Below are 24210 nucleotides of genomic sequence, written 5' to 3'. Positions count from 1 at the left end.
AAAAAAGATATTGAATTTATGTCGTGCTCTTCATGGCCAGTGGGCATCTCAAGGCTCGGTGCAGCCAGTGAAGTACTTTTTGAAATGTAGTCACTGTTGTAATGTAGGAAGTGCAGCGGCCAATTTGCGCACAGGAAGATCCCAGAAACAGCAACGTGATGATGACCAGCTATTCTGCTTTCGTGACATTGATTGAGGGATTAATATTGGTCGGACACTGGGGAGAAAGACCCAATGTCCTCTACGGAATAGACCCACAGAGCAGGCTGATTGGGGGGGGGGGGGCTACGTTTAACATCTTAATGCACAGTGCGTTTCACCCTGTTGGGGTCGGGAATGTTTACCTGCAGGACTGCTGTTACCCTCTCTTGCTGCTAACCTGTCATGCTTGGCTCTTTAGACGGCAGAGCCAGACGAAGACCACTCCGAATCGGGTACCGGTGGTAGTTAAGCCGGAGCCCCCAGCACGTCCGGCCTCGAAGCCCAAGCAGAGGCCGGCTAAAGCCAAGGCCGAGCCCCCTCCAAAGAAGAGGAAAAAATGGCTGAAAGAGGTTGCTTCGTCGTCGGAATCCGACTCCACCCCCAATCAGCAGAGTGAGGAAGGTGAGTGGCTCAGTTTGAATTTTTCTTTCAGTGTCTTTAAGAGGTTTTAGAGCACAGAAAGGGGCCCTTCAGCCCATCGAGTCTGCGTCGGCCATCAAGCACCCATCTACTCTAATCCCAAGCTTTCTCCGCCATTTTGTTCTTGTGCTGTGTTACGATGACTGTTGGATCATTCTGTGTGGATTTTCTTACAAAGAAATATTCAGGACAGGTACCGCACTGGGTTAGATACAGAGAAAAGCTCCCACTACACTGTCTCCATCAAACACTCCCAGGGCAGGTACAGCACGGGGTTAGATACAGAGTAAAGCTCCCACTACACTGTCCCCATCAAACACTCCCAGGACAGGTACAGCACGGGGTTAGATACAGAGTAAAGCTCCCTCTACACTGTCCCCATCAAACACTCCCAGGACAGATACAGCACAGGGTTCGATACAGAGTAAAGCTCCCTCTACACTGTCCCCATCAAACACTCCCAGGACAGGTACAGCATGGGGTTAGATACAGTAAAGCTCCCTCTACACTGTTCCCATCAAACACTCCCAGGACAGGTACAGCACGGGATTAGATACAGAGTAAAGTTCCCTCTACACTGTCCCCATCAAACACTCCCAGGACAGGTACAGCACGGGGTTAGATACAGAGTAAAGCTCCCTCTACACTGTCCCCATCAAACACTCCCAGGGCAGGTACAGCACGGGGTTAGATACAGAGTAAAGCTCCCTCTACACTGTCCCCATCAAACACTCCCAGGACAGGTACCGCACTGGGTTAGATACAGAGTAAAGCTCCCTCTACACTGTCCCCATCAAACACTCCCAGGACAGGTACAGCACAGGGTTAGATACAGAGTAAAGCTCCCTCTACACTGTCCCCATCAAACACTCCCAGGACAGATATAGCACGGGGTTAGATAGGTACGGTATGCTTGAGTTGAAGTGGCTTCTTGGAGATGACAGCATTCCCATTCCCAGACACCTGCTGCCATTGACCTCCTGGGTGTTAGAGGCCATGGGTTTGGGAAGTGCTGTCGAAGGAGGGCTTGGTGAGTGGCTGCAGTTAATCTTGTGGATGGTACACACGGCTCCCACTGCGCGTCGGTGGGAGAGGGAGTGGATGTTTTAAGGTGATGGATGGGGTGCTGATCAAGTGGATTCCTTTGTTGTGGATGGTACCGAGATTCTTGAGCAATGCTGGGGATACTCAGTGAAGTGGCGAGTATTCCGTTACATCCTCCTGCTTGCCCATCAAACCTCCCAGGCAAGTATAATGTGGTTTAAGCTGTGTCTATATTGGACCAGCAAAACACACGAAGCAGCCAACCTCATGAAGTGTAAAATGTCCGCACCAGCTGTCTTCATCTGAGCGAGATTGAGAATTTGCTGGAAACAAATCTCTGAAATTTGTCGTGGGCTTTTGAAGGCTCGGTTCACATCGGTTCAGACATGATGGGCTGAATGGCCTCCTCCTGTGCTGGAACAATTCAGTGATTCTGTGACACGGGCCAAATGCGGCGATGGTTTGATCAGGTTCCTCCGAGAGCGCAGTATTGCACCAGAAGGTAGGTTGGGGCAGAGGCACTGAAGGGGAAGTTGGCCAAATAGAACCATCAAGCACAGAAGGAGGCCATTCGGCCCATCTTGCCCATGCCAGCCCGAGGACACCTAGGTGCCCTTTCTAATCGCACCTTCCTGCAGCTGGCCCATAGCCATACATCACTTAAGGTGCCGATCCAGGTACTTTTTAAAAGAGTTCAGGGTCTCTGCCCCCACCACCAACTCGGGCAGCGAATTCCAGACTCCCACCGCCCTCTGCGTAAAAATAAAACGTTCCTCCTCATGTCCCCTCTACAACTTCTGCCACTTATCTTGAATCTTTAGGGCAGCACGGTAGCACAAGTGACTAGCACTGTGGCTTCACAGAGCCAGGGTCCCAGGTTCGATTCCCAGCTTGGGTCACTGTCTGTGCGGAGTCTGCACGTCTCCCCCGTGTCTGCGTGGGTTTCCTCCGGGTGCTCCGGTTTCCTCCCACAGTCCAAAGACGTGTAGGTTAGGTGGATTGGCCATGATAAATTGCCCTTAGTGACCAAAAAGGTTAGCAGAGGTTATTGGGTTACGGGGATAGGGTGGAAGTGAGGGCTTAAGTGGGTTGGTGCAGACGTAATGGGCCGAATGGCCTCCTTCTGCACTGTATGTTCTATGTTCTATGTCCCCTGGTTCTCAAATTCTCTGCCAAGGGATACCATTTTATCCTGCCCACTCTTATCTCCTCCCCTCATGATTCTGTACACCTCAATCAAGTCCTTCTTTGTTCCAAGGTAAATAACCACAACCTATCCAATCTTTCCTCGTAGCCACACTTTTCAGCCCTGGCAACATTTTTGTAAACCTCCTCTGCACTCCCTCCAGAGAAATAACGCCCTTCTTGTAACGTGGCGACAAAATGTGTAGGAGCGAACGGAGTGGGGCTTTGGGTGAGTGGGGGTTAGATGGAGGTGGGGGCTTGTGTGCATAAAGACCAGATGGGCTGAATGGCCTGTTTTGGCGCTGTAATCTCTATCTGTTTTGTTTTTTTTATCTTGTCTGAGGTCCAGTGGACCCGTGAACCAATTCTCAGTCTAAGGGCCTGCGTATTTCTTGCAGGTTGCTGCACCGATAATCTCCATCTGGGGAATCATTTGTTTAAAAGTAAACATAATAAACGGACTTTGAAGTAAAACAAAAGTCCCTCCGCCTGATCCGGAGCCTCGAGGTGCCTGCACAAGTCTGCTGAAGTTGAAAGCAGTTTAGCCCTGACAGCATTACTGCTGCGCCTTTTCCGCTTGCCGCCATCTTGCAAGGACAGGCGCCCGTGCGGAGCGCTATGGGATACTGCGTTCCCGGACTGCTGTGCCACGTGCCTCAGAGCGTACGATCGGGATCCCGGGGGGGGGGGGGGGGGGGGGGGGGGAGGGGGAGGGGAGGTGGTGCTGCAATTCTCCGTGACGACGCTCGTGGTTGATGGTGACCGCTGCCTGGGAAGATGGGACGTGTAACCAGACAGAGCTCAAGAGCGAGGCCCTTCAGCCCATCGCGGCCGCGCCATCTCGTTGGCTGTTCCATCCGATCGGTCCCCCCCCCCCATAGCCCCGCATTTGATTTTTCCTTTTTTTTTTGGTCAAGATTGAAAGCCCGTCGCTGTGTCTACTTCCACTCTTTCAGACAGCACACTCGTAACGACCCACTGTGGTTAACAAAAAGAAACGTCCTCCTCAACTCCTTTCTAACTCCTTCGCTGACATAAGTATTGGGTTTCACAAACGTTCATGAGTGAATTAGACCCCCAATTTATTCCAAGGTATAAATTGTGTGTTTCACACGTAATTTGCAGGCTCCACACAATGGGCATTATTGGAAAAATGTCGGCCTGAAATACACCAATTAATAATACACCAATATTTAATTTAGGGCTGAAAATGTTAATAAGTCACCAAGCTGTGGTAGAAATGCAACTTGACATAATCGCTGTAAATCAACGGCTGTGGCTAACAGATTTCATAAGCAAGAAATATTTCCATCCGCATAGCCTCTTTCATGACCTCAGCCGCTTTATATCTGATGAAGTATTTTTAGATGTGGTTACTGTTGTCGTGTCAAGTGAGAATTGAACCAGGTTGTGCAGAACTAAGATTCGTGTTGGCACATTTCCTTGCACTGTCGACCGGGCCGAACCAAAGCACAACAGCGGCACCTGTGGTGGGAGGCTGGAGGTACGGCATGACACGTTCACTTGGCCAGTCGCTTTGGTGAAATGTCGTCGCGGGTATTGGTGTCTTTGGGGTAATGTTGACCCAATTGTTGAGGCAGGGGTTTGTAATGAGGAAAAGGCTCAGCGGGCGGCACTGCTGCCTCACAGCTCCAGGGCGCCGGGTTCAATTCCGGCCTCGGGTCACTGTCTGTGTGGAGTTTGCGCTCCCTCCCCCGTGTCTGCGTGGGTTTCCTCCGGGTGCTCCGGTTTCCTCCCACAAGTACAAAGATCTGCAGGTTAGGTGGTTGGCCATGCTACATTGCTCCTTAGTGTCCAAAAATGGGTAGGTGGGGTTACGGGGATAGGGTGGAGGCTTGGGCTTAAGCAAGGTGCTTTTTCCAAGGGCCGGTGCAGGCTCGATGGGCCGAATAGCCTCCTTCTGCACTGTAAGTTCTATGACTAAAATTTTTTTTTCCTGGAATACGTTGTTATAAATTTGAAAATGGGCAATTGCCCGTGAATGCTTCCCTGTGCTGCAGAGCGGATACCGACAGGCCGCATCCTGAACACGCGGGCAATGAAGGAGATGTACAAGAGCTACATTGAGTTGTTGGTCAGCGCGGCCCTTGACCCAGCCATGATCGAAACAATTGAGGCCAACAACGGTAGGAACCGTGAGCGACTTGCGAACCGCGTTTCTGTTTTGAGCATTGCAAATCGTTACTGTTCTCCCCAATCCATTCTCCAGCTTTCCTTCTCCTGCTCCCTTCCTCGTGTGCTCCTCTGGTCACACCCTTCAGCCCCGCAGTTTCCTCGCCCTCTTTGCGTCTCGTTTGGCTTTCTCTGACCTCGTCTCTCCATTACATAACTCGCTTTCCGGTGTGTGTTTAAAGCGGGGTGTTGCGAAAGAAACATTTGTCAAAGTTTCTGAAAACATTTATCAAATGGGTAATGCCTCCAGTCGGGCGACCCCTGCTAATTTATACCGTTGCTTGTTGCTGCAGATGAACTTTATTTGCCGACTATGAGGAAGATTGATGGCATTTTAACAGACCACAAGAAGCGAGTGACAAAAAGAGTGTCCCTGAGTTCCTCGCTGCAGGTAACTGCACTGACTGCTTACTCGCTGCAGGTAACTGCGCTGACTGCTTACTTGCACAGATTACCCAGCCCATCTGTGAATACTTTCCAGGGCACTGTCGTGATATGGGATTCAGGCTGCACAGAATCAGGTCCTTAATGGCTCATTCGCTAATTCACTACTGTATTCATCTCGAAACCAGACTTTCTGGGATGAAGTGGTTATCTTTTGAGGAATAGTCCAGTGGCTGGGCCTGTGCCTGTTGGAGTTCAGGAGAATGAGGTGTGATCCTATTGAGACACGACGGCGCACTGGTTAGCGCTGCTGCCTCACAAGCGGTAAGCACCTGGGTTCGATTCCGACCTCGGGTGACCGTCTGTGCGTCCTCCCCGTGTCTGCGTGGGTTTCCTCCGGGTGCTCCGGTTTCCTCCCACAATCCAAAGATGTGCAGGTTAAAATGGATTGGCTGTGCTAAATTGCCCCTTGGTGTCCAGTGGTTAGGTAGGGTTACGGGAGGGGAGGGGGGGGGGGGGGGTAGGGTGGGAGAGTGGCCCGAGGTAGGGTGCTCTTTCAGAGGGGCGGTGCAAATTCGATGGGCCGAATGGCCTCCTTCTGCACTGTGGGAATTCTATTCTATACAAGATCCTGAGAGGGCTTGATTTGGGGGGGGGGGGGGGGGGGGGGGGGGGGGGGGGGGGAAATGCTGAGAGACCGTTTCTCCTCGTGGTGGCGGTCTACAGCTAAGGCGCACGGTTTTAAGAATTCAGGGTCGCCCGTTTCAGACAAAGATGAAGAAAAATATTTCTCCGAGGCTCACTGATCTTTGGAATTCTCTTCCCCAGAGAGCAGTGGAGGGTGGGTCGGAGAGTATAGTCAAGGCTGAATTCGAGATATTTTTGATTGGCGAGGGAGTCGAGGGTGGTGGGGAGTCGGACAGGAAAGTGTAGACTAGGCCACAATCAAAGCCGCCATGATCTGATAGAACGGTGGAGCAGGCTCTATAAGTCAAAAGGTCTATTCCCATAATTAACTGTGTTGTTAATGCTGCGAGACGCATGTTTTAATTTAGTAGAAAAATTTAAACCTTAATGCACAGCATTTGTACTGGTGTATGGAATATTGTCACTTTAGTGTTGCTCGGCCAGTACAATTGGTGCCCAGAGTTGGGTACAATATTGGGCCAGGTTTGGCTCCACCTGCCCACAAGAGTTACCCTTGTACGTTTAGGCTTTTAAAATAGTTGCCCAAAATGCGAACCGACAATAGTGCAGCGCGGGAAATAGGGGCCTTGGGGCCTGAGAGGGCTGCACAAGCCAACAGTTCAACCGATCAGATTGAAAGCTGGAGAAACAAGCATCACAAGGACTGAGGAAGAAGTAGCCACAGTGGTTAGCACTGTTGCTTCACAGCTCCAGGGTCCCAGGTTCAATTCCCGGCCTTGGGTCACTGTCTGTGCGGAGTCTGCACGTTCTCCCCGTGTCTGCGTGGGTTTCCTCCGGGTGCTCCGGTTTCCTCCCACAAGTCCCGAAAGACGTGCTTGTTAGGCGGATTGGACATTGTGAATTCTCCCTCTGTGTACCCGAACAGGCGCCGGAATGTGGCGACGAGGGGCTTTTCACAGTAACTTCATTGCAGTGTTAATGTCAGCCTACTTGTGATAAAAAAGATTATTAAATTATTAAGTGTGCAAACGAGTGGGGGAATTTGATCGTTCAGGTAGAGGCCGGTAAATAGAGACGGAAAGAGAGGTTAGGTTAAGACGAAGCCGAGAAAGGCAAAAAGGAAAGGATATTAAAAAGTTTTAAAGTTTGTAATTTAAGCAAAATCTCCAACAACAATTAACACCTGAAGAGAGAAGACTTCCCACTTGCAACAGTTCACTTCCAGCGGCAGAGAGAATGACTGGGGATAATTAACAATTCGCAAGATATTTAGACTGACATTTATTTGGATTTAACTTTGTGTGGACTATTTAGCTGGTATCTCTACCAAATAGATACAACAACTTCACGCTCCACAATGCAAGGCAGGCACCAAGATCTCATTCACCAATGGTGGTCCTCACGGGCAGCAATTTTTGATTCTTTGCATGTAGCTGTACAAATAATAATAATCTTCATTATTGTCACAAGTAGGCTGACATTAACACTGCAATGAAGTTACTGTGAAAAGCTCCGAGTCGCCACATTCCGGCGCCTGTTCGGGTACACGGAGGGAGAATTCACAATGTCCAATCCGCCTAACAAGCACGTCTTTCGGGACTTGTGGGAGGAAACCGGAGCACCCGGAGGAAACCCATGCAGACACGGGGAGAACGTGCAGACTCCGCACAGACAGTGGTCCAAGCTGTAAATCGAAACCGGGTCCCTGGCGCTGTGAAGAAACAGTGCTAACCGCTGTGTTACCACGCCGCCTTGTGCGATGTTGCTGTCGCATTTTGCACATAACAGCGAGTGCTATGTGCCTCGCCATTCTTTGGTTGGGAGGATGTGGACCATCGGGTAATGTTTTGGCTCTGTGCGTGTGGTCTGTTCCAGGAGGGGCTACAGGCATTCCCCCAACTGGTCGTCGAGGACAGCGAGGCGGATCGCAAGGAGAACCCAGCCAGCTCGGTGAAGTTAAAAGTGGCCGGTGCGCCCTACAACAGGAAGACACTCAACCAGCTGAAGAAGAATGTACCGCGGCCACAGGTAGGGAAACCCCTCAGCTTTGGCGCCGGTCGGCGGGAGGGCACTGAGCGTACAGGTGCCTCCCAATGCCTTTCCGGTGATCCAAGGTGCGAGGTAGATCGGTCTCCATGGTGACCCCTTTTTCTGAAAAAAAGGCCATGTCGGGTGTTCCTTGCTGCATAAAAAGGAACAAAAGGCAAGGGTGGAACGATAAATGAGTGAGTGCAGGGCAGCACGGTGGCCTAGTGGTTAGCACAACCGCCTCACGGCTCTGAGGTCCCAGGTTCGATCCCGGCCCTGGGTCACTGTCCGTGTGGAGTTTGCACATTCTCCCCGTGTCTGCGTGGGTTTCGCCCCCACAACCCAAAAATGTGCAGAGTAGGTGGATTGGCCACGCTAAATTGCCCCTTAATTGGAAAAAATAATTGGGTAATCTAAATTTATAAAAAAAAAAATAAGTGAGCGCGTTTGGTAATAACGTGCGGCAAAGGGCAGGGCAGCCTTCAAGTGCTGCCTGATTCCCCCCAGGGTCACGTGTTCAAAGCAGCCTCTGTCCACCTCCCACAAATCCACACCATTTTTGATGTTTTTCACCTGGGAACGTGCCGCAGAAGGACACTGATCTGGACACCATTTTGTAACGGCGACAACATTCAAACACCCCTAACCCAGGCAAACTCGGACCCTACCTCTCGCTCGCTCCAAACATTCTGGCCACCAGTTGCGATAGAGGCCTGGGCAGGTTTCTGACTGGGGGGGGGGGGGGGGGGGTCAGAGATCACATGATGTGGAACGGCAAGTTACAGATGATGTTCAGAGATGCTTCGGTCTCGTGGACTGGTTTTTATGGAGGGAGAGGACCGGGGAAGAACTTATTTCTCCCCGAGTGCTTTGGGTTTTTTTTTGTTGATCCGATCTCCATGGGGATCAGAAGTCCGGCGGGGGGGATGGTTTGGAGGCGCGATTGGAAGGGTTTGGGCCTGGATAGAATTTGGCCAATCATAATTCTACTCCCCCTCCCCCTTTCCCTTGAGTTTTGAGCGTTCAATGGGGAGGTTGTTCCGAGATGATTCATAGAATCCCTACAGTGCAGAAGGAGACCATTCGGCCCATCGAGTCGGCACCGCCCCTCTGAAAGAGCACCCGACTGAGGCCCAATCGCCCGCCCTATCTCCACAACCCCGCGATCCCACCAACCACATCTTTGGACACTAAGGGGCAATTTAGCACGGCCGATCCACCTAACCTGCGCATCTTTGGGCTGTGGGAGGAAACCTGAGCACCCGGAGGAAACCCACCGGGGGTGGGGGGGGAGTGTGCAAACTCCACACAGTCACCCAAGGGCCCTGGAGCTGTGGGGCAGCAGTGCTAACCCCTGTGCTGCCCAGAATGTACCAGGTGTTTGCCAGTTTGCAGTGTGTGTAAGCTGGCATTGCCCGCACTGTCTGTCTCCGTCGATCGCTGAGACCTTCCTGTGGTTTGTTTTTTCCAGGACTTTCAAGTGGAGGCGGAGAAATTGCAATTTTACACCTTGTTTCACTCCCTCCATCACTACAAGTACCACACATTACTGCATTGCAAGGAACAGGTGAGTTCATTCCCCTCCTGCTCTGGTCCCTTGTTCCAAATTCAACATTGCTCGGTTTTAACACCCCCCCTCCAAAACTGTCTCTCCGCTATAGTTACGTGGAGAAACTGGGCCTGTTATCCGAGCGGAGAAGGCCTCAGGGAGATTTCCTAGAAGTGTTCAAAGTCACAGAGAGTTTAGCTGGAGCACAATTAGGACAAATGGTTTATGCTGGCAGGAGAGGTGGTCACGAGAGAGCACAACGGGAGTGGACCATTCGACCGTTCGAGCCTACTCCACTATTCAATAACGATCCTGCCCGATCTTGTTCTTCAACTCCATCTTCTTGCCAGCTCCCCATATCCCTTAATTCCCTGAGGGACCAAAGACCCGCCTTAAATATATTCCACCGGGACAAGACCAGTTAAAAGTTGATGTGGACCTGAGGAAGGAGCAATCTCTGAAAGCTGGTGATTTGAAAGAAACCGGTTGAACTCTTTAAAAAAACATATGGAACGAAGTTAGAACAAAGTTTACACCTCAAATGGTCTGTATCGAGGTATCCAATACTGCTGCTGCTGTAGAGATGTAAGTTGTAAGACTTGCATTCTGGTGTTGTAAGACTTCTTACTGAAAAGACGGCGGAAGCAGATTCAATAATAACTTTCAACGGGGGACTGGATGAATACTTAAAAGGAAAGAATTGCTGGGCTATAGGACCGAAGGTTGTAAAGTTCAAATCCATCCAAGGTCGGCCGTCAAATTGAATGCGTATCACTCCAGTAATTCGCCCTGCCCAGTAAGCGAGCCCTAAAAGTTTACCGGGTTATTCGTATTGCAGGAGAACTCTTTCCCACAGCGAGAGATGACCTGTGGCCCACCAGGGTGGGGGAAGCGGAGATGATTCCAAGAAAATAGGATGGGCACTTGGGCGTAAACATGCCAAGGCGATGGGGGTACAGCAGGTGGGCGGGACTGATGGAATGTTCCGCGGAGCGCTGGCATGGACCTGAAGGGCTAAGTGGCCTCCTTTCTTATGACTCGTAAGACTTGTGGCACTTTTTGGAAGGGGGAACCGTCTCTGTAATAGTCCAGCCGAAACATGGCTCCAGCCTCTCACTATCTGATTGATTCTCAATTCCCTCAGGGTTGCTTGGCAATGCTGCACCAGAGCCAAGGCCAAATCATTTGTAGAAAGCGAGGATCCTATCTAAACGATCTAATCTGTTTTTGAGTGAGATCTGACAGGGCTGTGTCTAATCCAAGCCATGCTGTACCCTCCTTCCTCTGAAACGCACCGCCTCCTCCCCGCCCTCTCAGTGGCATCATCAGCCCAGTCGGGGAAGGGGACCCAGGCGTTATTAGCCCGGTTGGGGTAGGGGATACACTGACACTGCAGGTTACTCATTCCTAATCTGATTCGTCTCCAGCTCTTGAGCTGATTCCAGGTCGATGCTTAAAGGCTTTAACTGAGGCTTAAGGAATTCTAAAACTGCAGTAATCAGTTGTAATGTTATCCCAGATCTTGTACAGCTGCAGGAATTGTTTACTTGTGTTATAGACATAAGACTATTTTTGCAATCATGATATTTGTTCATTAAGGGTTTTGCAGGAGGGGTGGTGGTGGTGGTGGGGGGGGGGGGACCCATCAGCGAGAACGGTGAAGGGGCGCAAGCTACGAGAATTTTGCCGGTGAGACCTCGCTTCCCGATTTTCCTGGCCAGTGAGACTCGCTTTTCACTTCCATTATTATTAATCAAATTTAAATTCCACCAGCTGCCGGGGTGGGATTTGAACCTGTGCTCTATGGAGAACCTCTGGATTGCTACGCCAGTGATACGGACACTCGGCCACCGTCTCCCGCCGGACATCTCATTAGTGTCTGTGGGAGCTTGGTGTGCAGCTGTTGGCCATGGGGGTTTCCGACATTGCAACGAGCGAATAGACTTCGAGTTGGTTGTCAAGCCCTTTGGGGCATGCCAGGAATGTGAAAGGCGCTACGTCAGTGTAACTCCTGCAACAAGTTGACGTTTCCCCATAGTCTGTCCAAGCCACACAACAGCTTTTTCGACAAGATAGTGAGATTCCTTTTAAGTTCCCTCAGAGAGGAAAGATTTTGTTTCTATTGCATCTTTCCTGACACCTTAATGTCCCAAAGGGGCTGGTTTAGCTCACTGGGCTAAATCGTTGGCTTTTAAAGCAGGCCAGCAGCACGGTTCGATTCCCGTACCAGCCTCCCCGGACAGGTGCCGGAATGTGGCGACTAGGGGCTTTTCACAGTAACTTCATTGAAGCCTACTCGTGACAATGAGCGATTTTCATTTCATTTTTTTCATTTTCAAGCGCTCTACAGCCAACCAAGTAGTTTTGAAATATAGCCCCTGATTGGCCATGGCTCCCCCTCAATATTGTGCCGTGGAACCTTTTAAACTGGCAATGTATCGTCTCATCTGAGATGGTACTATCTGTTCTATCTGGGAAACCAGAGCTAATCTTTACTTGGGACAGATTTATTCACGGGGTAAAGCATGACAGGCATATATCTCCTGACTCCCGCTTGAGTTTCAGTTCCTGTTTGTTGATGTTCTTGTTAATTGACTTGGGACATTGAATGCGCTATATAAATGTAATTTGCTGTTGTAGGGGAAGGGTAAGGTGAGTGTCTCTGCCTTTGAGCCAGAATCACCATCATACAGTGCAGAAGAGGCCCTTCAGCCCATCAAGTCTGCACTGACACATGTAAAACACCTGACCTGTCTACCTAATCCCATTGGCCAAGTGCTCATCCAGGTACGTTTTAAAGGATGTGAGGCAACCCGCCTCTACAACCCGCCTCTACAACCCTCCCAGGCCGTGCGTTCCAGACCGTTACCACCCTTGGACAAAACATTTTTTCCTCAAATCTCCCCCCCCCCCCCCCCCCCCACCTTAAATCTCCTGCCCCTCACTTTGAACTTCTGTCCCCTCATGAATGACCTTTCAACTAAGGGGAACAGCTGCTCCCTATCCACCTTGTGCTTGCCCCACATAATCTTGTCCACCTCGATCAGGTCGCCCCTCTGTCTTCTCTGCTCCAGCGAAAACAGCCCAAGCCTATCCAACCTCTCTTCAGCATTTAAATGTTCCATCCCAGGCAACATCCGGGTGAATCGCCTCTGCACCCCCTCCAGCGCAATCACATCCTTCCTGTAATGTGACGGCCAGAACTGCGCACAATATTTCAGCTGTGGCCTCACCAAAGTTCCAACATGACCTCCCTGCTTTTGTAATCCATGCCTCAATTGCCTTTTTCGCCACGCTATTAACCTGCCTTCAGAGATCTATGGACAAACGCACCAAGGTCTCTTTTGTTCCTTGCAACTTGCCGGTGTCTGGCCATTCATTGAATAATTCCTTGTCAAATTACTCCTTCCAAATTGTATCACCTCATGCGTTTCAGGGTTAAATTCCATCTGCCACTTATCTGCCCATTTGACCATCCCGTCTACATCTTCCTGTAACCCAAGACACTCTATCTTACTGTTAACCACCCAGCTATCTTTGTGTCATTAACTTACTGATCCTACCCCCCACATAGTCATCTATGTTATTTATATAAATGACAAATATTAGGGGACCCAGCACAGATCCCTGTGATACCCCACTGGACACTGGCTTCCAGTCACTAAAGCAGCCACTTGTCATCATCGTCTGTCTCCGACAACTAAGCCAATTTTGAATCCACCGTATCAAATTTCCCTATATCCCATGTGCATTTGCCTCCTTTATAAGTCTCCCACGTGGGACCTTGTCGAAGGCTTTGCTGAAATCCAGATAAACTACATCAACTGCACTACCCTTATCTACACACATGGTCACCTCCTCAAACAATTCAATCAAATTTGTTCGGCATGACCTCCTGACGAAGCCACGCTGACTGCCCCTGATCAAACCTTGCTTCTCCGGGCTCTGGAAGCTCCGGGTACAAGATCCATCCCAGGACTTGATGGCCAAAGAAAGCGTCCCAACAGGTTGAGTGTCAACCTGCAGAATCCTCCCAAAGATGCCAATGGCAGGCGGGAGACATTCCCGGTCAGCCGTGTGATGGAACGATTGTCGGAGCCTCCACTATCTCTATCTACAAATCCGGAATAGTACAAGTTGCCATAGCAACTCTGACTCCTTGCCGGGGGGGGGGGGGGGTTTGATTGACTTAGTTGGCTGGGCGCTGGTTATAGATCAGATTGGTGCAAACAGCACGGGGGTTTGATCCCCGGGTGGCACCATCCAAATCCATCTCGGGGTGGATTTGGGAGCTACCCTCTTTGCCCTACCCCTGGGGGAGATGGTGGCACTGTGGGCGGGACCTCCCTTCAGGCAGAAAACTCAAGATGAAAAGAGGGTGTGGGGATCCAGTCATGTTGCCTAGACGATGGTGGAAGTGAGTTTCACTTTTGCATTTGGCTTCCCCCTCCAATCCAACCCCCCCCCCCCCCCCCCCCCCCCCCTCCCCCCCTGCAGACAGACACATTGTCGGAGGTGAACGAGGACCTGGGCCAGGAGGAGATTGTGCAACAGTGCATGCGGAACGTGGCGTGGCTGGAGAAACTCTTCGATTCGTTCAGTGAGCTCCTCACACAGGTGCAGCAGCAGTGCGCGTGACACCCCCGACGAGCGACAAGGCTGCCTGGGACTATCCTCTCTCTTTCTCTTTCTCTCTTCCTCTCTTCTCCCCTCCCACCCACCCCCATCCACCCTCTCTCTGTGTCTCTCTCTCCTTTCATCCCACCCTTGACACCCGCCACCACCATCTCTCTCTGTCTCTCCCTCCAATGCTGGACCCGACATCCTGAGCAAAACTACCGTAAGACGTGATGTCAGTGATCATCGGAGCTCGCCTAACATTCATCACTGGATTATTTTTCTTTGGGTTGTTGTTGTTGTTGCTGTGGGGTGATTTCAGTGCAAAAATATTCAGTTAGGAGTGTTGAACGACTTATTTTCTTCCTTGCCCCTCGACAAAGCCTCACTGCCTAGGCCCCGGCCTGCTCTCGGAGTACAACGAGGTCTCGAGGCTTAATGGAGGGGAACTGCTGAATTTCAAAGCCTCGCAAGCAATAGTGTTAATTCCTTTGTTGCCCGCATCAAACCTACCCCCCCCTACCCCACCCCTGGCTCCGCTCGGCCAATTTCCAAAGACGCTCCCGACCGTTTCTGTAAGTGGAGCTGCTGGCGGGAGGGGGGTGGGATGGTGAAGGGGCATTAGAGGGTACCAGCCTCCTAATAATTCTCGGCCTGAACGCAAGGATCACTGGCGGTCTCCTTTCAGCCTTATGGTGGTGTGTTAATATCGTGGGGGTGAGGAGGCTGACATCCTGTTGGGTGCCAAGCTGAGTGTGGTTTTAGTGGAGCAGGAATTGGGCCTGAGGCCTAAAGGAAAAAAAGGGCCTGTTTGAGGGAGTGAGGGGGGAGAAAAAAAAAACCACTACGTTAAAACCAAGAACAGATTTTCTTCTTTTTTTAAAAAAAAGCGAAATGTAATTTAGGTTGAGGTCAACTGCCCATCACAACTTGCCCTTTTTTTGGGATAAATTTTAAGTCAGACCCTTCAAAATTAACTCCCATCGCCTTCTGTTAGCCCCCACCTTTGTCTGTTCCCGGGTTTCCTGAGGGCTGGTCGGTGTAGGTTAGAACGTTCTCCCCTTTCACCACAGTTCACAGGCAAACGTTCTGAAGGTCCCTCGGTGAGCAGGCCGGGATGTGCTCATGTGTTGGCAGTCCCTGGACAAGTGAGACTTGCAGGGGCCTGGTGATGGATGAAATGTCGGAGGGAAACCAGGTGATGTTGCCACTTTCTCTCTGCCCTCCCCCACCGCCCCCAAATGCACATCCCCAACTCTTTCTAACACAGATGCTAGTAGGATTCTTGTCGATATTTAAGGGGCAAACTATGACTGACCCAGCCTGTTTCTGTTCTCTGAAACGCCGCCCCTCCACCTTTCCAGTACCAGCTCCTTTAGCATTGTTCAAGCTTAACCCGCCCTACTCCAAAGGCAAGTTCCTGTGAATGATAACTTGGCTGAAAATATTGAGGGGGGGGGGGAAGATTGATGTTCCCCGTGGGGGGGGAGCGATGTTCCCCGTGGAAGGATGGGGACCATGCCGGAGCAGATCACCAACATTGTACCTCCCAGCTATCGCACCATTTGACTGTCTTCCCCCGATGGAGTGTTTCTGAATGGTTAATCCCACTTCACAGCCCGTGGGTCCCCCCCACCCCTTCGTGGCTGTCGGAATTCTGTCGAGTGTTGTTCCCTGGAGGCTGGAATAAGTCGAGGGCCCCGGCCTTTTTTTTTTTAATTGAATAGCCGGTTTTCTTAGCTGCTGAATAGAGGGCAATGCCCCAGCTGTTTGGGCAGTGCCTTAACTGCAGTGTTATATTGCGACATTTCCCCTCGTCAACTGCCCTGGACAGAGTTAGGATATAAAATAGGCCGCTCTGTTAAATGTTTCCCCAGAGGTCCCAGTGCTTTCCTTATTTGGGACCGTCAAAAAGTCTAATTTCCTGTCAGTAAATTATTGCTTTTAACAAGTTTTAAAATTAAAGCCAAGATGATCACGAAACCTAGGCATGTGGGGCTGGTAATGCTGGAGCGGCCTTGTGCTTCCAAGTTGTCAGAGAGTGGATTGGGAGACACTGCAAATGGCCGCCATCCTGGAGGATGTGTGACTGGACTCTGCAAATGGCCGCCATCCTGGAGGTCGTATGACTGGGCGCTGAAAATGGCCACCATCCTGGAGGTCGTATGACTGGGAGCTGAAAATGGCCACCATCCTGGAGGTCGTATGACTGGGCGCTTAAAAGTAGCCGCCACCCTGGAAGACATGTAACTGGGCACTGCAAATGGCTGCCATCGTGGAGGATGTATGACTGGGCGCTGCAAATGGCTGCCATCGTGGAGGATGTATGACTGGGCGCTGCAAATGGCCGCCATCCTGGAGAAGAGGTGACTGTAAACGGCTGCCAATCCTGAAAGCGAGTGGGCGACTGGACTCCATTTTACCCTTTGATTTGTGGCATGGGGCGTGAATGGAATTTGAAAGTGGCTTCCAGCCTGGAGTACGTGGCTGGATATTACAAATGGCCGCCAGTGACCAGGAACAAAACATTTCACGGTCCGAAGAACCAATTTCTTTGTCAATAGATCCCACAATCAAAGAAGACAATCTACCCCAACCCAAAAAAAAATGTCTGCTGTAAATCTCTTTCCCTTGCCTGACAACCCACCCACCCCCTCACGAGGGGAGGGGAGGGCGGGGGGAACAACACTTCTAAAAAGGTGAGCAGTCTAAATTTAGCACTTGCTGTAAGTGAGACGTCCTGGGGTATCCTTGACATGATTTTTGGCCAACTCTGGGTGGAAGAGGAGGGGGGAGGGGAGGAGGCGAGAAAGCCCGCTGGGGAAGGAATTCTCCCGGAGCGGCTTCGAGCTTGTCTCAAAAACCCAGTGAGTTGAGATTGAGCGACGCACTGCAACATGTCTTAGACATCATTTCTTTCGGATTTTAATGAAAAAAATAATAATTTTCTCCCTCATCCTTCTAACAAGAGAATTAACTATTTAAAGAGAGGAAAAAAAAAACAAAAAAAAAACCCTAACGCTGGCTGAATATAATTTAATCAAGTTTTCACGTTATTTAAAAGCATTTTACTGATTTCATGTCTCTCCTTCCAGTAAAACAATTTTACAAAAAAAAAATTAGATTCTGTCCTTTTCGGGTGGCTGTTTGCCAAATCTCCAGTGTATATATTGTACAGAGCAAATGTCCATGTACTATATTATATTTGAGAGAGGTAATCGATACTTAACAGAGGAAACAAAAGCAAGGTTGCTTAGCTGTGATGTTCAGTCTGACTGGACCTTATTAGTACCTGGTTTATATAATACGTTCTGAGACTTGTCAAGTGTCCTATTTTATTCAGAAAGGCAGTTTATGACCAGATGGGGGAGTGACGCCACCCCCGCCCCCTACCCCCCCCGACTGGGTTCGTGTGTGACAGAATCTCCCTCGGTCCGCGCCCTCCTCTTCCGAAGGCGCACGTGCCATTGGTCGCAGCCACCCGCCCCCACACACGGGACTGACCTTGGCTGTTGCCGGGTGTTGCTGAATTGGCCTCCGTGTCTCGGGGAGGGGGTGGGGGTGTTTAACAGTAAAACAAAACAGCTAGTTTGGCTGCTCCTGACATAAAAGCTAGATACTGTGGAAGCTGGAAGTCTGGAATAAAACTCGAAAATGACTTCTCCTGATTATGGTGAAGCCCCTGTTGTGTGTGTGTGTGTGTGTGTGTGTGTATGTGTGTGTGTACGCACACGTGTGTGTATATACACGCGTGTGTGTATGCATGTGAGCAAAGTGGACAACAGCTGACCACTATAACGCCTGCTCTAGTTGAATTTCATGCGAGTGCCTGTCGGCTAAGCTTTGCACCTGGGGTGCTGGAATGTGTGACCAGCGGGAGGGGAAAACCTCTTTGCGTCACTTTCACACCTTCCCCCCGGTGCGTTGGGTGGCCTGTTAAGAAAAGATCCAAGCGGCAAAATTGTCACCTGTCCCAGCTCTGAGCCGGGATATCGGTCCCTGATCTTGACTTTGCTCAGAGTGGTTTCTACCCTTCCTCCTCCTACCAATGCGTTTGTGCGGATGATGCACCTGTTAATGAGGCAATCGATATCTTTGCATCATTGGGACTGACCAGTATGTTTGACCTGATCCCACTCCAGGAAACCTCCCCCCTCCCCCTCCGGCAGCAAGATTACTCCTGTTGTCAGGATTAAAACCTTGGAGGAAGTCCGCTTCCCGTGAGTTATGGTACCTTTTGTACGCATTAAGTAAAACATCCCGAGGGCAGCACGGTGGCGCAGTGGGTTAGCACTGCTGCCTCACGGCGCCGAGGTCCCAGGTTCGAATCCCGGCTCTGGGTCACTGTCCGTGAGGAGTTTGCACATTCTCCCCGTGTTTGCGTGGGTTTCACCCCCACAACCCAAAGCTGTGCAGGGTAGGTTAATTGGCCACGCTAAATTGCCCCTTAATTGGAAAAAAATTAGAATTGGGTACTCTTAAATTTATTTTTAAAGAAGTAAAACATCGCTGAGAGAAATGATGACAAACTTGCATTTATATAGAGACAAGTCACTGTTGTGATGTCGGAGCCATCTTGCGCACCTCTACAGCAACTTGAGAATCTGATAGTTGGGTGATCAGTGTAGCTGCAAATGTTGAAACCCCCCCCCCTGCTCTTGCCAGTCGTGCCGCTAGACCTTTTCCACATCCACCAGCGAGACCCCACCTTTCCTTAGATTTCAGCTGATGGGAAAGGCAGATTCCTGTCTCCCGCCTCGTTTCTTTTCCTTGAACTCCCTTCTTCTACTCTCCCATTGACTCACACTGGGGTACAGTTCCATGCCCGCCGCCCGATATTTTGCCTCGCTTGCTTGCGTCTGGGAGGGTGTGCGTCACCCCCTCCGAACGTTGCCCTCCTTCGATCAGGCCAGTTTCAGAACCCCTTGCTGACCCTCTGCGTGACTGGGAGGTTTGTCCTTGATGTTCATGGTCTCAGAGTGCCAGGCCATCATTTTACTTTTGTATTTGTCCATCATCACTCCTTCCATCGCCTGGCCTGCGCCCTTTGCTGGTCCTAATTATCTGCTTGGCTCCAGGAGCTGGCTGATTTAGGAGCTGTTTGAGTCGGCCGTGGCTACGCACAAAGAACTAATAATAATAATAATCGCTTATTGTCACAAGTCGGCTTCAATGAAGTTACTGTGAAAAGCCCCTGGTCGCCACATTCCGGCGCCTGTTCGGGGAGGCTGGTACGGGAATTGAACCCGCGCTGCTGGCATAGTTCTGCATTGCAAGCCAGCTATTTAGCCCACTGTGCTAAATCAGCCCCGAGGCGAACTGGGCGGATCCGAACTAGCTCGCGACCAGCAAACTCAAATGGGGGAAATAAAGGGCCCAGGAAGGGAACTAGGCATCGATTGGCGTGTAGGCGGTTGAAAGGAACAACCATCACAAGCGAGGCCTTGTTGCAGGAGAACATTCCGGAAATTTAAAAACTAAAGAAAGGGGAACTGTCATTGGCAGCCTCTCCTGGTCTGTTGCCAAGGGAACAAGGAGGTTCAACATTCAGATCGTGACACCCAGAAAATGGTTGTATCCAGGGCTGACCATTATGGAGATTTGATGAAAGAGGCAAAAAGATTTAAAATAACGTTGACCTCATTTTTTAAACCCCCAAAATGAATATTTGCCGAGTATGATTTCACATAGTCGCTTCCTATAGAATTGAGAGGTCAAAGTCCTTCGATATCGGGGCAGATAAGCGAGGAGAGACCATTCAACGTCAGGATCATGGAGTCATCATGGCACATTCAGCCCATGTTAGCCCACTCTGGAGCAATCCAGTCAGTCCCATCCCCCCATCTCACAGATTGCTTTAGTATCTTGCCTTCCAAATCCTCAGTCAATTCTTTGCGTGGCTGGACGATGAGAAGGCTATTTGGACGCGAGGGCACGTTGTGATCAAGCTCGATGGCAACGTTCACACATGCACTTGCTGGCTGTGGCAACACTGCGTTGAAGTAGGAGCTATAGATAGTTTTAATCAACTGGATGGAGGAGTTAAATTAAGTCTAAGATAAGATTCCAGAGACGGCTCCTGGTTAAAGGAACCTTTTGGGATTGCTTTCACTTTAACATTAATTTTTGGATCAATCATAGAATCCCTACAGTGCAGAAGGAGGCCATTCGGCCCATCGTGTCTGAATCAACCCTCCGAAAGAACACCCTACCTAGGCCCACTCCTCTGCCCTATCCCTGTAACCCCACCTAGACTTTAGACACTATGGGCAATTTATAATCCACCTAACCTGCACATCTTTGGACTGTGGGAGGACACCGGAGACATGTGGAGAACGTGCAAACTCCACCCAGGCAGTGACCCAAGCCCGGAATCTAACCCGGGTCCCTGGCGCTGTGAGGCAGCAGTGCCAACCACTGTGCCACCAATAAATGTGTGTCTGTGTGCGTGTAAATGGAGTGAACGGTAGGGATCTATTAAATGAAGGATATCTTGTGGGAGGGGCTGCTTCGAGAACTTGCATTTATACAATGTCTTTGTCGCCAACTCTGGCTGGACATGTTCCTCAGGGTTTCATCACACAACTGCCCCCGACCAGCCTTCATTCCCAACGCCCCACTACTTCTGTTAATAGAGAACAAAAACGCATTCAAACAGGAATGTAAGAATGCTTCCCTAACCCACGCTCCCAGGTTTTAGCACGCACCAGTTTGTCCTGGATGAACCCGGGAGGCTCCCGGCCAGTCTTGGCGCGTTGGTGACCCTGTTCTGCTTACGCCATTCACCATGCTCCCGAGTTCCTCACCAGTCATGATTGTAAGCTGGGTTGTCACTTCTAGTGATGCCAACTTGAACATTGTCTCTTCCCTAAGGGCACCCTAGAGCCCCCCCCCCCCAGCCCCCCCTGTTGGTTTGGTGAAACTAGTTGGGGGCTTCTTGAGGTGGAAGGGAAAAGGATTTTCCCTTGAGAGCACTGGGTTTTTTTTCCCGAAGTGACTCTTCTCTTCACCCCATCCACCCCTTCACAAGGGGCTTTTAACCTCCTCGCTCCTTGCCTCATCATTCATTCACTGGATGTGGGCGTCAGAATGTAACGCCCACCCCTAACCAGCATGCTGGGCGACTTTTCAGAAGGGGCAGTTAAGAGTCATCCACGATGCTGCAGGTCTGGAGTCACATGTAGGCCAGACCGGATAAGGGGAGCAGATTTCCTTCCCCAACAGTGAACCCACATGGGTTTTTTTTGACAGTCCAGTGGTTTCACGGTCGCTATTGCAGGTGCCAGCGTCTGATTCCAGGTTTTATTTTTGAATTGAGTTTAAATTCTTGGGCTACCATCGCAGGATTTGAACTTGTGACTCTGGGCCGGTAGTCCGGATCTCTGGATTATTAGTCCTCCGGTCATCCGAGGGGAGTGTGACCATTCCCATTATGAATGAAGTCGAATAACAAGTGGGTGGTCGGAGCTGGGGGAATCGGTTTGAGAGGCTGTTGCCGTTTGAAGAAATGTTCCATCCCTTTTTTTTTTCTCTCGGTTTTTCAAGAACCATAATTAAGGCAATCCTAAAAACAGCTCCTACTCTTTGCCTCGGCCAGCTGGCTGCGTTGCTCATTGCCAATCTGGCGCCACTTGGAAGGGGGCGATTCCTGACTGGGCCTTGGGTTGCCAACTCTGGCTGGATGTGTTCCAGAAGGACCCCCTGTGGCCTGCCCCTATTTGCCTGCTATTGGCCACCCCGCACGCCCGCTCTCACGACTCCACAGCCAATTGGAAACCAAGCAAACTTTCTGCTCAACCTATCAGTCGAATACCTTTTCCCCTTCCCACGTTTCCAATTTTGTTTTCACGGCAACCAAAAAGCGTTCAAAATATTTTTTTTTAATGAATTGTATCCTTGACACCCTTGTGATTTTTGTTTCTCCCTCTCAATTCCGGGTGCGTTCCTCAGCCCCGTCCTTGATTAATAATATTTGGGGACTCCAGGGTAACCCTGGAGGAGTTAATAATAATAACCTTTATTAGTGTCACAAGTAGGCTTACATTAACACTGCAATGAAGTTACTGTGAAAACCCCCAGTCGCCACACTCCGGCGCCTGTTCGGGTACACCGAGGGAGAATTCAGAATGTCCAATTCACCTAACAAGCACATCTTTCGGGACTTGTGGGAGGAAACCGGAGCGCCCGGAGGAAACCCACACAGACACGGGGAGAACGTGCAGACTCTGCATAGACAGTGACATGAGCCGGGAATCAAACCTGGGACCCTGGAGCTGTGAAGCAACAGTGCTAACCACTGTGCTACCGTGCCTCCCAGTTGGTGTCCCCGAGGGGAGGTGGGGGATTGACCGGGTGGAGTACAATATGGGGGTTTGGGGGGGGGGAGGGAAGAGGTAAACGGTTAAGGAGAGTCTCGACATTTCATGGAAACCCCGCCCCAACTTCCTCAGTGGGGGCAACACTTGTGTCGACTGAGAGCGTGGGCGACAGCCTAGCGGACCTGTGCTCAGTTTGGAGCTTGTACGGGTGCACCGTCATCCCCTATCATCGTAAACTGCCTTTCTGAGTTACAATGTTTTCATCCCTCTCACACACATACACACATACACACACACACACACACTCTCTCTTGCTCTCTCTCATTACGTACTACTTATTATTGACTTTTTTTAATGACGTGTTTTAACTGTACAATGTTATGGCCTGAAAGGTATTGTTACTGTTTCTGATTTGTGTTTCTTGTATTGATGTTACATATATTATATATTTTTAATTGTTTAATAATGTCCTGCAAATGTTATTCTTTTCCTACTTCCACCCCCCTCTTCCCCCCCCCCCCACCTACCCCACACCCTCGCAAAATGTAAAACTTGCGTTGTATACTGTGTCCACAGAATGAAAAAAAAACACCTTCTTCCTCTGTATTGTTTTTTTTCTAAAAAAAATAGTTTAACCTCTTTTGTGTTTTAAATGATGAATAATTCCTACGCTGCTTTCTGCAATTTTTTTGAACTGTTTTTTTTTTTAATATGCCTGTGCGTGTCTGTGGTCTCTGCTTCTGATATCCTGGAGCTGGAAGGCTGACCTCTTGGGATGGTGCCCTGGTTTAGGCCCGAGCCAGGGGTAGGTGCCCCCATGGTCGCCTAGCTTTGCCTTGCCCCGCAATCCAGTGGGCCCCAAAAAGGGGAGGGGTTCTTGGTTAGGCTGGGCCTGGAGTACTGAGTTTCATTCTGGACACTACACACCTCAGCAAAGGCAAATTGACCCCCCCCCCCCCCCCCCCCCCCCCCCAAGGATACAGCCCGGATCTGCCAGAGTGGTAATGGAATGAAGCCAGTGACATTCCGGAATGGAGACAAAGGAGGAGGCCTTCGAGTCTGCTCCGCCATTTAATAAGACCGTAGCTGATCTAACACTCACTAAGGCCACTATACTTCCTTCTCTCCATAACCTTTGTTTAAATAAATTTAAGAGTACCTAATTCTTTTTTTTAAATCCAATTTAAGGGGAAATTTAGCCAGCCCAATCCACCTACCTTGCACATCTTTGGGCTGTGGGGGAGGGGGGGTGAGACATGAGGAGAATGTGTAAACTCCACACGGGCGGTGAGCCGGGCCTGGGTTCTTGCTGCCGTGAGGCAGCAGTGCTAACCACCGCGCCGCCCATTCTCTCCATTTGCCCTTAATTCCCCTCAAAACCTACTGATCTCGGCCTTGAAAACGTTCAGTGACTCTTCCTCCACAGCTTCCTTTGTAAAGAATTGCAAAGATTTACCGTTCTGAGGGAAGACATTCTTCCTCAAAGCCGTTTTAAATGAGCTCCCCCTGTGCCTTTACTGAGTAAAAACCTTGAGGCAAGGTTGAAGACTAGGCTGAAGCACTTGTAACCATCGCCAGCCAAAAGTGCTGAGTGGGTGTTCGATCTCGGCCTCCTCCTGAGGG

At 50.3% G+C, this 24210-nt stretch overlaps 1 protein-coding gene across 1 annotated transcript in view; it reads left to right on the top strand.

The window, feature by feature from the left end:
• Window positions 1-17388, top strand: part of LOC119956627 (proline-rich protein 12-like) — a 37741-nt gene extending 20353 nt beyond the window's left edge. The window contains exons 8-13 of the mRNA XM_038783967.1: window positions 401-603; window positions 4872-4997; window positions 5337-5434; window positions 7951-8103; window positions 9575-9670; window positions 14150-17388. Of these exons, the coding sequence (XP_038639895.1) occupies window positions 401-603; window positions 4872-4997; window positions 5337-5434; window positions 7951-8103; window positions 9575-9670; window positions 14150-14290 (817 nt within the window). The 3' untranslated portion in view covers window positions 14291-17388. The remainder of the gene's footprint in view (window positions 1-400; window positions 604-4871; window positions 4998-5336; window positions 5435-7950; window positions 8104-9574; window positions 9671-14149) is intronic.
• The last annotated feature ends 6822 nt before the right edge of the window (window positions 17389-24210 follow it).

Source organism: Scyliorhinus canicula, chromosome 23 (genome assembly GCF_902713615.1).
Source record: "Scyliorhinus canicula chromosome 23, sScyCan1.1, whole genome shotgun sequence".
NCBI classification, from domain to species: domain Eukaryota; kingdom Metazoa; phylum Chordata; class Chondrichthyes; order Carcharhiniformes; family Scyliorhinidae; genus Scyliorhinus; species Scyliorhinus canicula.
This window is presented reverse-complemented; position numbering and strand designations above follow the sequence as displayed.